The 15,679-nt window shown below is 40.7% G+C and overlaps 2 protein-coding genes across 2 annotated transcripts; both read left to right on the top strand.

The window, feature by feature from the left end:
- The first annotated feature begins 2,241 nt into the window (after positions 1-2,241).
- LOC146578987 (tripartite motif-containing protein 16-like) lies at positions 2,242-4,617 on the top strand. The gene has a single exon (XM_085260157.1). The coding sequence runs from the start codon at positions 2,300-2,302 to the stop codon at positions 3,995-3,997; it is 1,698 nt and encodes a 565-aa protein (XP_085116283.1). The 5' UTR covers positions 2,242-2,299; the 3' UTR covers positions 3,998-4,617.
- LOC146578988 (Fc receptor-like protein 5) lies at positions 4,035-7,349 on the top strand. The gene is made up of 5 exons (XM_085260275.1): positions 4,035-6,013; positions 6,218-6,253; positions 6,409-6,669; positions 6,749-6,994; positions 7,070-7,349. The coding sequence occupies exons 1-5, from the start codon at positions 5,983-5,985 to the stop codon at positions 7,306-7,308; spliced, it is 813 nt and encodes a 270-aa protein (XP_085116401.1). The 5' UTR covers positions 4,035-5,982; the 3' UTR covers positions 7,309-7,349.
- Positions 7,350-15,679: the final 8,330 nt, after the last annotated feature.

Raw genomic sequence — 15,679 nt, forward strand, 5'->3', positions numbered from 1 at the left:
CCAGGGCAAACCTCCAGCTGCCCCACTCCTGCTAAACAGGTGAAAATAGAGCAACAGGACCGCTGAGTCTTTGATTTTATTTATTTTCTGCCGTGTTTGCATGTATTTGAAAGACTGAGTGTAAACACAAAAAATATTTCATTTTATGTGCTGGAATGTGCAGAAAATAGGTTTAAATGTTAAACAAATTTCTTCCACTCAGAGAATGTTGCATATAATTTAATTTTTGCTTGATGCTTAAAGTTAAAAGATTAAAACTGATAAAAACAAGTTTTAAAAAGAGACTTTTCCATTTGATTACATTTTATATGATGGATTATGCAGAAAAAGTAGAATTGGGATTGGAGCGACTGAAGATCTATCACTTCATTACCTATTCAGGGTGTAAATCACATTTTTAAAACTAAGTAACTAATTACTTTCATTACATTCAGTTAAAACAAACTTTATGTTGTTGGTTGTAAAGAGATGAATGGATATTTTATTTTATTCTTTATTTTATTTGTATTCTATTTTTTAGTTTTAGATTTCAAGATTTGGTGAATGGCCTACCCTTCTTAGTTTTGTTATTACTGCAAATTGTTATATTTGCTATAGAACAGTGGTAGGGAACTCCAGGCCTCGAGAGCCGGTGTCCTGCAGGTTTTAGATGTGTCCTTGATCCAACACAGCTGATTTAAATGGCTAAACTAGCTCCTCAACATGTCATGAAGTTCTCCAGAGGCCTGGTAATGAACTAACACACCACCCACCCCTTTCCTTTCTTTGTTGCCACCTGTTGTGAAAATTAAACAATAACCTGCCACACACCCAGTGATCTTGATTTGAAGTGGGTTTAATAAACACAAATGTGGAGAGAACATCTCAGTGAAACACCAGGACCATCTCTGAATTGTTGCCCTTACATCTTATATGCAGACACAGACACTCTCCAACAAAGAACATTCCACAACAGATCAATTATTATAGACCATTAACTGTTCAGTCTAAGAAAAGCTCCAACCAACCATCACCTCGTCTGCAACAGGATGTCCAGAGCCCTCAGGAGGAAAATGCTGTGAAGGTGCAATAAATCGTGGGCCCCACTAGTGATCACATTCAACATGCATACAAACTGGTGACAGGAGTGCTCTTACTATGCTAAAGTGATATGGTTAAAATATGTGGTTAGTACATGAGAAAAGAAATCTGCCACCACACACCATTGGCCCTGTCTAGGACCGGCCCTGGTGGCCATTACAATTTATGTCTAAAAAGGTATAGCTTCATGCCTCGGAGGGAACACTTCACTCCAGGTACACGACACCCAGCTGAAAACACTTCACACAAGTTGAGTTGCCCGAGATTCACAGAATTTTCAGAAAAGCACTATTTCGTGATATATATTGTTATCAGGATGAGAAATGTCTTATTTCGGGATATGCGATTTTGGTCATATCGTACAGCTCTAGTCACTGGAGACCTTAATATTTACTGGTTCTTATTTAGTCACGTCCCCGAATCAAGATGATTGTAGAAGTTGTGATCAACTCAACCATAATAACAGAAAAATACTTTTAAAAAAGCAGTCAAGGTTTCTTTGTATTATTCCTGTCATCACATTTTTGTGGAGCTGAATATGTTTGAAAACCCGTTAATTTGTTTACTCCATCATGTACCAACTACTACACCTGCTGCACCCTCTCACCCTTGATGGTGTTTACGGGAGAGAAACAGTTGAAATGAACAGCATCGTTCTCAAACCGCTCCTCTTCCAGGAATGAAGCACAGGCTGATAACCCTCCCTCTTCTTCCTCCTCGTAAACATAGCACCTCTCTGCCCACATGTTTGCTCATTTCCACACCATCACTTCACAACAACTAAGCTGTAGTGCCTCTTCACTTCACTGTGCAATACCTTTTGTGCAATACTCTTGTTAATAGTCAACGGTGCAATAGACTCCATACTTGAAATGTGCAATTCACTTGTATTTTTATTTTTATTCCTATTTATTCTATTTATCCCCTTCGTATATATATGTCTCTGTATTTATATATGTGTGTGTGTATATATATATAATATTCTGTAACTCTGTAACTTCTGTCGGTGCTGTGCTTTTGGAAACCGAATTTCCCAGAGGAACCCACCCGAGGGATTAATAAAGTTTTATCTTATCTTATCTCAAGTTGAAGTTGGGTGTAGCCAACATGTGGTGACATGTTAGACTCGAGTCACTGCAGGAACACGTTGTTCAGATCAGACCTCAAACTAGTTTATAAGGAAGAGAAACTCACGAAAGCGCTTAAACTGAGAGGAGAAATGGCACAGAAAGGAGATCAGCTGGACCGAGAAACCTTCTTTTGTTCCATCTGTTTGGATCTACTGAATGATCCAGTGACTACAGCCTGTGGACACAGCTACTGCATGAACTGTATTAAAAGTTTCTGGGATGAAGAGGACAGGAAGGGAATCCACAGCTGCCCTCAGTGCAGGAAGACTTTCACACCGAGGCCTGTCCTGGAGAAAAACGTCATGTTTGCAACTTTAGTGGAGCAGCTGAAGCATACTGGACTCCAAGCTGCTGCAGGTGAGCAATGCTATGCTGGACCTGAAGATGTGGCCTGTGATGTCTGCACTGGGAGGAAGCTGAAAGCTGTCAAATCCTGTTTGGTCTGCCAGGACTCCTATTGTGAGAAACACGTCCAGCGTCACTACAATACAAATCGATTACAGAAACAGAGGTTGGTTTCGCCTTCCAGGAAGCTCCAAGAAGTGTCATCATCTAATTGTGAGATCTGCTCTCGTCATGATGAGGGGATGAAGATTTTCTGTCGTACTGATCAGCAGAGTATCTGTTATCTCTGCACAATGGATGCACATAAAGGCCATGAAACAGTCCCAGCTGCAGTAGAAAGGACTGAGAAGCAGAAGGAGCTCGAGGTGAGACGACTAAACATCCAGCAGAGAATCCAGGAGCGAGAGAAAGATGTGAAGCTGCTTCAACAGGAGGTGGAGGCCATCAATGGCTCTGCTGATAAAGCAGTGGAGGACAGTGAGAAGATGTTCACTGAGCTGATCCGTCTCATCCAGAAAAGAAGCTCTGATGTGAAGCAGCAGGTCAGATCCCAGCAGGAAACTGAAGTGAGACGAGTCAAAGAGCTTCAGGAGAAGCTGGAGCAGGAGATCGCTGAGCTGAAGAGGAAAGACGGCGAGCTGGAGCAGCTCTCACACACAGAGGATCACAACCAGTTTCTACACAACTACCCCTCACTGTCAGCACTCAGTGAGTCTACACACTCATCCAGCATCAATATTCGTCCTCTGAGGTACTTTGAGGATGTGACAGCAGCTGTGTCAGAGACCAGAGATAAACTACAGGACACTCTGAGAGAGGAATGGACGAACATCTCACTGACAGTCACTGAAGTGGATGTTTTACTGTCACCAACGGAGCCAAAGACCAGAGCTGGATTCTTAAAATATTCACATGAAATGACACTGGATCCAAACACAGCTTACACTCACCTGCTCTTATCAGAGGGGAACAGGAAAGCAATGCTAATAAAACGATACAGGCCTTACCCTCATCATCCAGACAGATTCACTTCATGCAGGCAGGTCCTGAGCAGGGAGACCCTGACTGGACGTTGTTACTGGGAGGTGGAGTGGAGAGGAAGAGGAGTTTGTGTGGCAGTCGCATACAAGACTATCGGAAGAGCTGTGTGCCCCACTGAATGTGGTTTTGGATACAATGACAAATCTTGGGCTTTATTCTGTGACACAACCGGCTACACTTACTTGAACAACAAAATCCAAACTCTCCTCTCAGGTCCTCGGTCCTCCAGAGTTGGAGTGTACCTGGATCACAGAGCAGGTATTCTGTCTTTCTACAGCGTCTCTGAAACCATGACTCTCCTCCACAGAGTCCAGACCACATTCACTCAGCCGCTCCACGCTGGACTGTGTCTTTTGGGTTTTGAAGTCAGTGCTGAGTTCAGTAAAGTCAAACACACATAGAGGGCATGTTCTTGAGTATCAGTGTACTTTTGTTATGATCTAAAGCAGTTTCTACATCTTCATTTAAATTTTTTTATTTCATACATGGTACAGCATTAATTCATTTCCTACACTAAAAACCTTGCATTCAGTTAATGTGGCACTAATCCATGCATGAAAAGGAGCAGGGAGAGAAGCTCATGAATTCATTAAATGCAAACACAAATACAAAATCTAGCTGGGTCGCTCTTTAGCTGTGACTCTGCAACATTTCTAATGCCATATTCCCACATTTTTAGTACCTAAAATATTTAAAGGCAGTAGATCAGAACCAGTGAGTGATGCATATTTTAAAGGAAAAAGATAATTACACTGTAAGTAATTTTTTTAAGTACTGGGTACCCTGAGGGTAGGATAAACATGTTGTCTAGTATGTTAGGATAATCTGCGATGAAGCCCACACTTCTAATACATCTGTACAAAGTTACTTATTACTTTACAATAAATCTTGAATTATATAATATTTGCTACCCAGTTCTAAGTATTTTTAGGTACTGAAACTTGTGTTCTGAAGATTACCTGATATGTGTTGGTAAATTACTCCATAAATCAAAGGCTGTATTATAAAGAGATATTGAAAACTACATGTGTGAAAATCAACAAAAAAAAACAAAAACATAAAAAGTGGAACAAAATGATTTGATATGACAGAGAAAGGAGAAAAGTGCTTTAATAATAGTGCAGTAATGTTAAAGTGATAAAACTGGTACTTTACAATTGACAGATCTTGTATTTACTCTACTCTTCATGTTCAACACATATTACACAGTTAGATAGTTTGATAAGCGAAACTATTATATACTTGTGGTTACTGTTGCATTGGGTTTTCATGTGATTAGTCAGTTTAATGAGTAGAGGACAATTTTTTTTGTGATTGTCTCAGTAATTTGTTAAGAAACCTGAACATTTCATAAGTTTCTTCTCTTTAATATGTGATGATAAAGTGATGTTTTTGAACTGCTAACATTATTCAATTACTATTTTCTCTAATAGTTAAATAAGTTTGTTTTTGATTCTTGTCATTTGATAGTATTACATGCTACTCATTGATGATTGATGTCACATATACACTGATGTATAATGTAATAGCATTTTCTTTATATTGTAGAAGAATATGTAGAGAGAAGTTTATTTAAAGTGGGTTTGGGAAGCTTAGAATCACCACGCTCCAATAATCTAAAGTTCAGTTTCAGTTTACCTGCTTGATGTTTATGAAAGTTTAATGTCCTTTAACATTTTTGATCAGTTTGTGTTCAGTCTGTTCACTCGCCTGCTGGAAATGTCTGCTAAACTACAATTAAACAAAAAAAAAAACCCGTGTGATTCTCTGGTTGCACTCTCTGTCACAAATTACTCTAACGTTCATTAAAGCAGTATGAAACCAGCTGAACAGATTAAATGCTGTGCATGGAGACAGATTCACTTTACTATTAGCCTTACAGATTGTAATCAACAAAGCCGCGGAGCCTCAAAGGAGATACAAAACTTGTTAGCGTAGTTTGCTGTTTCCTCTGTCCATCTGCAGATCAGCATGCTCCGTTTTGTTGGCTTCCTTTTTTGCTATTCCGAGATGGATGTTGTGCAAGCTGCTGGGTGAGTATGAAGGAATTCACCCTGCATCTTATAAGGAGGAAGTTTGGTTTCAACACTTCATGTTAGCATAATTTCCCCTCTGCTGTGGTTTTTAAGACCTTTATTGAGATCATAGTTTTCACTTCCTCCATCTGTGTTCGTTTGTGTGAAAACCTCATTTCAAGCTCATTTCGCTCCTTGAGGTTATAATAGTGTTTGTTGCTGTTCGCTCCCAGACTGTTGCCAGAACCTTTGAATCCATCCTGATATTTCTGTAGATAATAATCCCATTCGCTGCTCTATTGGTGTAGAGACACCAGATCATTCCAGTGGAAAGAGAAGGAGGAGGGTTAAACCTGACGCCAAACAGCAGAATGAAGCAAACTTGTCTGCAGCAGCTTTTCTGTAAGTAAAATTTCTAAATTATCAACTTGATTATTGAACGTAAGCAGTTAGTGCTTTTTCTTTGCTTTCAAGCAGGTGTAAACCACCTTGTACCCAGCAGAGGTGTTCTAGTTTTCTCATTTAAAATCTAAAAAGATTCTCATGTTTGAATTATGTGTGAATGTTTTCTCTGGTTGTGAAAGATTTTTTTAAATTTCCCCTCAGGGCTGAACTCAGTACTGTGCTGCAGACTGACTCATGGTGCGTACATCTCGTAAGCCAAATGTGTCTTAGTTTCAATAGTCAACTTACCAAAAAATACCCTGTTTCAATTTATTTGGAGTGAACAACCTAAAGCATGTCAGCGTTTATTCTACACTAAACTAAACTGCAGCATCGTGAATATTTCCTTCCAGCTCGTCTGACTGTGAGTCCCAGCAGCTCTCAGTTCTTTGAAGGAGACTTTGTCTCTCTGAGATGTGAGGAGGACGACAGCTCTGCTGGATGGACTCTGAGGAGAAACACAAACAGAGAAACCAGGACTGAGTGCAATGAATGGGGAAGATGGTCTGGTTCATCCTGTAGCTTCAGCTACATCTTAACACAGGACAGTGGAGTTTACTGGTGTGAGTCCAGAGAGGGTCCCATCAGTAACATGGTTAACCTGACAGTCACTGGTAAGCTGAGTGTGTGGAGTTAGTGTTGATGAAGCTGTGTGTAAATGGATGAAATGCTGTAGTTTGTCTCTGTGTTGAGGTGGATCAGTGATCCTGCAGAGTCCTGTCCTCCCTGTGATGGAGGGAGATGACGTCACTCTGCTCTGTAAAACAGAGACCACTCCCTCCAACCTCCCAGCTGCTTTCTATAAAGATGGCTCCCTCATCAGGAAGCAGCCTACAGGTCACATGACCATCCAGCATGTTTCCAGGTCTGATGAAGGCCTCTACAAGTGTGACATCAGCGGTCATGGAGAGTCTCCATCCAGCTGGATCACTGTCACAGGTGAGGAGCTTCACTTTGATTATCACTCTTATTTCATCCACATATTCACCTGAACAGGTGGGATTCTCTCTGCAGGAAAACATACAACCACACCTCCACCCACCATGTCTACAACCTGGCTCCCTGCCTTAACTCCCACCCCTGCTGCATCGCCTGACTCCTCTACCCTGCAACTAGTGATCAGACTGGCCCTCCATCTGCTGGTGTTCTTTCCATATTTCATCTCCACCCTCCTCCTTGTGTCTTTATATCGATGCAGAGCCACAGGTCTTGACTCAGCCCAACCTGCTGAGCAGGGACTGGATGATAAGTAAGATGACATTATGGTTACTGAATAAACTAGTGACTCGTTCATCCTTGTGTTTTAACCTATTTACTGTTCTACAGTCTGTCTGTATCCACCTAGTTTCATTTGAACATCCACTCTCAACAAATTAACAATAAAACAATAATCCGAGTACAGCATCAAATCAGTTAAACTTAAACTGCTTCTGATATGTTAAGCAGCAGAGAAGGTTCTTAATCCTTTTTGGCAACACCAAATGGTTTTTAGCTTTCAGTGGAGGCTACTGATACTTTTGGTTTGACTGTTTGTTTCTTTTACTAGTTTTGCATTTGATTAGGCTCATTGTCACTACTGGTGATATGAGTTGATACTTGGACCCTGCAGAGGTTGCACAGGTAGTCCTACTCCTCCAGGATGCCACATCGATGTGTGCCATTTGAAGATTTATTTTCTAGCATAGTCTCAAGGGCTAATTCTTATAGCTCTTTTTTGTAACTTGAAAATAGGAAGAGTATTTGTTTTATGTGCATTACCTCATATCTCTAGACAATAAGTCATATATGGAAGCAACAAAGAACAATAAAGTGTGTATAATGATTTCTTGTTCAGGACATGCTTTGTTTTATAGAGAATAGCAATGTTTTTTGACATTTTTGTTTTCACATGGTTTACATGAGACTTCCAGCTCAGCTTATCATCAATTATCACTTATTTTAAGGATTTACTAGTGAGAACATGCAACAGGTTTTCAGGCCTGGACAAGTTTGAAACTTTGGTTCTTCAACAATGGAAAATGGCTGAAAATAAAAAAAGGTAACATTCTAGTCAGCTCATAGTTTTATAAATTCTGCACTCAGCCTTGCAGCCTCCAATATCATTGAAATGCAGCCTGATGCATCTCATTTTGCGTTTTCTTCACTTTTTCCTGACATGCACATTCTGTGTATCTGGCTTGTAACACCACACTTGTTGTCTTCCATCTGCCTCCTTCCTTCTTTCACATAATGGTATGATCCCAGTTTGTCTTTGCATGTGATCGGCTGCATTGTGTGCCCATGAATAAAGTCCCACCCCTGCCTGCATGGATTCAGCTCCACATACAGCAGTTAGGCCGTTCATTGCATGCACACGTACACAAACACACACACACACACACACACACACACACACACACACACACACACACACACACACACACACACACACACATATATATATATATATATATATATATATATATATATATATATATATATATATATATATATATATATATATATATATATATGACATAAGAGAGAAAATAGAAATCTCACCTTTGACATTTCTTGAGGTTATTTTAATACTGATAAAAGTGAAGTGAGTGGTTGAGGTGTCAAATGGCTTGATGGTAACAACTGTTTTTAAGTCTTGTAGTCCGAGCAGACAGACTCCTGTAACGTCTGCCAGACGGTAACAAGGAGAACAGCTGATGTGCTGGGTGGCTGTGGTCCTTGATGATGCTGTGTGCTTTACGGAGGCATCGCTGGAGATAAATGTCCTGAATGGCAGGAAGCCTCATGCTTGTGATGAGCTCTGCTGCCTTCCCCACCCTCTGTAGTGATCTCAGGCTGCTGGCAGAGCAGCTTCCATACCAAACTGTAATGCAGCTTGTCAGCAAGCTCCTGTAGACACAGTTTCATTTTATTAAATTTTACATTCTGGTATTTCGTCTTAATTCTAACCCTAGAGGTTAAAAACACATTTTTAGTGACTCGTCTGGGTAAATAAATGTTTCACTGAGTCATCTGGTGGTCCAAAGGGGTATTACACATAGATGCAGCCCAGTACCTGTTCAGCCTCTGACTTATAGTCATCATCATATCATTTATATTTCAGATCTGATTGCTGGCTATATCCTTTCAGACTAATGCTATTCAAAATAGGAGTAAATGTGAAAACACACAATTAGTAAATTAAATAGAAACTTCACAACATACAGGCTTTAACAGATTCAAACACTAATGGTGTCTGTTTGCTCTAAAATTACACTAGCTACTTCTCCTTTGATTGGAGTAGATGATGGACATTGATTAAACTTCTGTCTCAACTTGTGAACACTATTTTCAGTTGTCTTCACAATGCATGATGATGCAGAAATAACATAGAATGAAACGGAATTAGAGGCCTGGATGTTTTTAGTAGCACATATCATCAGCATCAGTTTGTCAGGTCCCAGGGTCAATGCTTGTAAGTGCCCTGTGTTGTAAAGCAAGGTGGGCTGGTGGTGACTAAAATAAATAAACAGTTTTTCAAAATTGGAGACATGCTTTGTTTAAAAGAAAAATGAGAAAGTGAAGAAACAGAGCAAGGCGAGAAAAGGAGAGATAAGAAGGGATAAGGAGGAGTTGTGTCCTGTTGTTGCTGCTGCAGAAGAGACTGGACATGAGACACAACTTTAAATCAAACTCATTGTTTAGATGTTCAGAGAGTGCAGGATAATTGATCATGATGCTCAGGTATACTCGGGGCTAAAGTACGGCGTTGTCTTTTTCTTTTCTGCTCTCAAAGCTTACTCAGACCCTTGTACTGGAGTGAGTAACCATGGTTACAGAAAGCCTCTCTGTGGCTGTCTCTCTGAAACACTCATGATTCATAATAAACAACCTCAGGTCATTATGTCCATGGAAAATGAAGAATGTAACATTACTGCCATTTTTATTTATAACATTAATTACTCCATTAAACAGAAAAAAATATGCACTCTACATCATTAATCTGTTTTAGAAGGTAATAGTGAAGCCTTCACTTGAGTGGCCTACAGCTAGCAAGATAGTGTTGGCATCTATTTCAATCGCAATCTGAATCAGAGTATTGTATTAATCCCTAAGGAAATTGATGACTATTGAGCTCAAAGTGCTCATGAGCTACTTCATTAATATTGAATTCTGCAATCTATTCTAAATTCAGAAATTTCATATTTTTAACGTGTCCAAATATGTTATTAGTTGAGTAGATGTATAAAATAAGTTGGTAAATAATGTGTTAAATCATCTCATCAGAAATTACAGATTTGGACAGAGTTTGATTGATGCATGCTGAGAGAGGGCAAAAAGAGAGAGCATAGGAGATTAAGAGTGCAGGAGATTGATGAGGAGAGGTGAAAGAGAGGCCAGACAGAGATGACAGTTTAAAAAGGACCATCATGACACAATAAGGAAATAGCTTAGGAAAACTTTAAAATTGGATTAAATACTGACAAATACAAATAAATAAATTTTAGCAAAGTTGAAAAACTCAAATTGTTCTGTTTGTTCATTTCAGCATCATTCAGTAGAATTGAGGGAGTAACCATGGTTAAAGAAAGGCTCTCTGTTTCTGTCTCTCTGAAACGCTCACAATTCATCAGAAACAACCACAGGTCATTGTGTCCATGGGGACCAGCACCCATGCAGAAGAGGCCAGCCGCCCAGCCCGGGCAGAGCAACTGCCTCTGCAAGCACCCTGGGCAATAGAGGGATATTTAGCATAAATATTTTAAAAGCAAATGCCTGTAAATGGTAATAAAACATAAGATTTTTCCATTTTACTATTGATGGCAGTGTCTGTTAATGTTAAAGAAAATGTACATAACTTTGTTTTTTGGAGTTAAACAAAATGCAAATGGTACAATGGATCTACTGTAAATCTATCGAAGTCTTGGTTTCACCGTTTATGGAAAAGTCTGTGAACTTCCTTAAAAATGTGGATAATGTACAGGCAGAGAATTATTTTTAAAGTTCAGGCTTAAGACACTTTACCGTGGGGTTTGTCGATAACTTATGGACAGTCTGCAGGGTATGTGTTGTTGTACACAATGGGTAATTTCATGCCAGTGGTTTTTAGTCATTTAAAATCAAACTCTGGTTTGTTCGCTGTTTGCCTTGGTGTGGTTTGTTTCTGCAGGTGTGAACAAAGTAATGACTTGGGTGCAAAAACCAAAACAGACCCATCAAGAAGCCATACATGCTATTGATTCTGAATGTCTGTACAGGTTTGCAAATAGCTGTGGAATGAATGCAAATTGTCCTCATTATCAAGTAGTCCAGAACACAGCAGCTTCTTCCTGTATTTACTTTTGTTGCTTCCACCTCTGAGACATCTGGCAAATAAGGGGACTGAATATTCTCACGTGGTTTGCGGTAACACATTTTAGGTCATTTGGATTCTTCTTAGTGTGAAAAAAATCAAAACACTTCGAAAAGCTGCAAGTTTTCCAATTCAACAACTGAGTAAATGAACTAGGTGTGAAAATGCCTGCCTGAGTCTGCTATCTCGCTTTTAATGAAACAGTTACTGGCAAACAGCTGCTGCAGCCTCTGGAAGACATGTCAGTCCTCATGTTTGAGGTTTGAGTTGCAGAAAAGAATTTGGTGTCACACACAAACAGGTACACTGGTAGTAAACGTTTTAATACATAACTACAATCACATGTTACCCAACAGTAAGTTAAACACGTTGACAAGGTCAATAACAATTTACAGTCACAACAAAACATTTGCAGCATGAAACTAACATCTGAGCCAGGACTTCTGCATAATTTTAACTCTATAATGAGTTTTTAACTCTATAATCTATAACGGCTTTCTTACCAGGAGAGCTGGTGAGAAAGCCGAGAAAGACAAAGCTGATTCTGCGTGAGAGGTAAGTGACGGAAGTGACGGACAAGGTAAGCGAGTCATGTTGTAACTGACGTCAGACGCCGGAGATTTTGGCGGAAAATTAAAGCAAATGGTAGTTTAGAATTGAACAAATTCCTTTAAGCTTCAGTATTACCAAATACACTTATCAATTGTCTTATAACTAACAACATTTGTCTAAATCATCTCCAACACCCTGGAGAACAACGGGGAGAGTTTAGAGGCTCTCCAAGATTACATCAATCAGTGCTTCCAGGATCTTGTAATGAAGAAGGCCCAGAGTGCTTCCCCAGCCAAATCTGAGACACCGTCGTCGAAAAGACTTTGCCCGGCAGATTCCCCCGGCTCAACATCGCCAGCCGGCAAAGATATTGCCGACATACTGGAGTCAATCGACAAACGATTGTCCATTTTCGATGCAAGGCTGTCCTTGTCAGGCTCAGGAGAGACTCAGAGGCAGACCCTCTCTAAAGTTTCACAATTTATTTTACACAGACACCAGGTGCAGATATATACAGGTGAGGGGGTACGGGAAGAGGGTCTTCGGAGAACACATGCACGGGGAGGGACACACGGGGCTATATACACAATCCTTCGCTGATGCTCAGGTTAGCTTGGACTCCGGCTTTAGCTCACCAAACAGCGGTCCTCAGGCTGACGAGAAGTCTGGCACAGGGAGGAAGAACAGGTAAGTTGCGGCACAAAAGAAACTCGTGGAAAAGCTCAGACTTGCAATGACACTGACAAGTGTTACACAATAATCCAGCGAAGAAGCATTCTCGGCAGCCGCCTTGAGAAGTGAGTGTGGTGATGAGACGATTGCTTGCAGATGTCTGAGCCAGGGGCTGGAGTCGTCATGACTACGCCCCGGTAGAGCGCAGGAGGAGAGAGAGAGACGCAACACAACAGAAACACTTGTAGCCATACAGAGTCAGCCGAGAAGGCACAGGGTCATGACAGTCCTTGGTGGAGATTCTTCACCGAGAATTTAAATGCTTGAGAGAACCCCTTGAGTTCAGCCAGCAGCAGGTGGAAACGCTCCCTGCTGAAAATGCCATGCTAAGGAAGTCGGTGAAATGTCTCACAGAAAATGTTACCCAGCTAAACAGAGAAAATAAAAAAATGAAAGAGACAATTATTGATCTACAAACTCGTGGCATACGTGATAATCTTGTATTTTCTGGTACTTCAGAAGCCGCTGGAGAGGACGCAGAGACTACAGTAAAAAGCTTCATCAAAACCCACCTGAAGCTGCCGGAGGACACGGTGAAGAACATCGCCTTTGATAGAGTGCATCGCATCGGCCCCATGCGGGCTGCGACCGGGAGACCACGTCCTATTGTGGCCAAATTCGGCCACGTCAAACAAAAGGAACAGGTGAAAAGTCGCGGCAGGGAATTAAAAGGAACGAAAACAGGGTCCTCTTCCCAATCCGACGCGGCTTCATCCAGAAGGGCTCCCACGCTGTGGACGTGGATGGACAGCTTTACCACGACCCCAGCATCTCTCCGTGGCTGTATTAACTTCAGACCAGATAAGAATCCGCTACACCCTTTCCCTATCCACTCACACTAACTTGCATTAACATCTGTTTAACTTATGAGTATCAAATCACATCTTAAGTGTGATTTCATAGCAGAATTAACACCGTCACTCTCCGTCAGTGATTTAATTGGAATGTTTCCGGGGTTTTTTTCTTCATGCAAACGTACACCTATCTGGAACAACCCTGACATATTACAAAACAATAATATGATAAACTTTTCAGATTGGAGTGGTAAAGGAAACAAATATTTAGAACATATACTAGAAGGAACAGAATTTATTTCATTTGACGGACTAGTTACACAATATGGGATCAACAAGAAAAGATTTTTAGAATATCAACAAATTAAATCCATAGTAAAAAAGAAATTTAAACCGGGTCAAGTTGAACTACAAACACCACCAAGTGTGGTTCAATTTCTTACTCTTAAACCCCCCAAATTACTATCCAAAATATACAGAATGCTTTCTAAAACAGATGAATCAATATCACTTCCTATTGCAAAATGGGAAGCGGATTTATCGGTTAACTTAGACCTAAACTTCTGGTCTCAGATTTGCTTAAAAACCTTTCATCTAATCAGAAATCCCAGTCTTCAATTAATTCAATACAAAATATTACATAGAGTGCACTATACAGGTCATCAGATGTTCAAGATGGGCTTTACGTCTACCAACAACTGCTCACACTGCCAAACCAATTCACCAGACAATTATATCCACGCTCTTTGGTTCTGTCCACCAGTTCAGAAGTTTTGGCACGAGATGGCCTATCTCGCACCACCACTTCCCCTGCCAGTGGCAGACGCCCTCAGACATCGGTGCGTTGTTGGTGGTTCTTTGTGTCCGGGGATGGGCGTCCAGGTACACACCGGCTCACTCCTTGGTGGCCGCTTATCGGGGCCTGGAGCCTGGGGCTCGCTCGGGCCACTTCGGAGGTGGGGTGCCCCCGGCCTCTCGGCCTGGGGCTCGGTCACTCAGGCACAGCTGGCTGTCGGCGGAGCTCACGGGCGCGTCACTGCAACTCCCCCTGGCTTCTGCTCCGCGGCTGCTGAGTGAGCCCTCATCTGGGACTCTCCTCAGCTCTTTCTGGGACAGTGGCGCGGCTGCCCCTCTGTTGGTCTTTCTTGGTCTCTTGTGTTCTGGGGGCCTCTGGATGTCTGGAGTTTTGATCTCCTCCATACCTGCTTCATGCCCTGGAGGACGGGGCTGTGGCCCCCCCACACCCTCTAGCAGATCATTACATGAAGGAACCTTTTTAAAAAAAAAACAAGTGCGTCCATGCTCACAGGTGTACACACGGGTGCTCACATACACAAACTACACCCTTTTTGGCTCCTACCTCAAAGCACACTGTGCGCTGTCGATCTTACATGCTGCACAATAATGTTTAATATTTAGTATTTACTGTTATATTCCCATAGATCATCGTGATATTGTTAATTATATTGCTCTCTCTCTTGGGAGAGAGAGAGAGTGAGTTTTGAGATGTGAGAGATTTGTGACGTTTAGCGTGTTTGGAGTGTGTAGTTAATGTGTTGTCTTGTGTAGTTAGTGTGTAGTGTTGTGGATAGTTTTGTGTTGTGTGTCAGAACAATGAGGTGACTGCTGTCTCCAAGTATAAAAGAGGAGTGTTACACCTGCTGCTGTCAGACCTGCAGGTATCAGGCTGCGATGTTCTCCTTTATAGTGGACAGAAATTATTTTTTGGAGTGGCACAAAATATTTGTGTGGCATCTTATTGAATGCAGAACATCTGATTGTTCTGTAAATAGTTTGAAATGGTCATTTAAAAAATCAAGGTAAAAGTTAAATGGATGCAAATAACTTTGTTGTTTGCAAAACTTGTGCATAGGATTTTAAAATTGACAATTTATATTTGCATTTAAAGTTATGAAATATGATTCATTGAACATGTTTGTGGTTGTTACAATAAAAAAATGTAACTTTTTCTACTTTGATTTTATGTTTTTTGTCTGATTTTAGATCAATTGTGTTAATACAGTATGTCAAAATAAACTTTCTAAAACATAAAATTCATGAAAGAATCAGTGTAAATATGATGACGTTAGAAAAAAATGTAACAGTTTTCAGTTCTAGGAAGGATGATTAAGGCTGATTCACTCAAAGCTGAGTGCTTCGATGGATAGTCATAAATAGATTCACCATGGCAACAGGTAAATACTCTACTTGAGT

The sequence above is a fragment of the Mchenga conophoros genome, linkage group LG3 (genome assembly GCF_057382185.1).
Source record: "Mchenga conophoros isolate Kocher_MC1m ecotype Shallow Benthic linkage group LG3, M_conophoros_male_GT1.1, whole genome shotgun sequence".
NCBI lineage: Eukaryota > Metazoa > Chordata > Actinopteri > Cichliformes > Cichlidae > Mchenga > Mchenga conophoros.

Bases quoted from the DNA above. Each gene is read 5' to 3' on its own strand.
- LOC146578987 (XM_085260157.1), top strand. From the start codon at position 2,300: ATGGCACAGAAAGGAGATCAGCTGGACCGAGAAACCTTCTTTTGTTCC.
- LOC146578988 (XM_085260275.1), top strand. From the start codon at position 5,983: ATGAAGCAAACTTGTCTGCAGCAGCTTTTCT. The intron at 6,014-6,217 runs GTAAGTAAAATT...ATTTCCCCTCAG, and splicing joins TTGTCTGCAGCAGCTTTTCT to GGCTGAACTCAGTACTGTGC. The intron at 6,670-6,748 runs GTAAGCTGAGTG...CTCTGTGTTGAG, and splicing joins GGTTAACCTGACAGTCACTG to GTGGATCAGTGATCCTGCAG.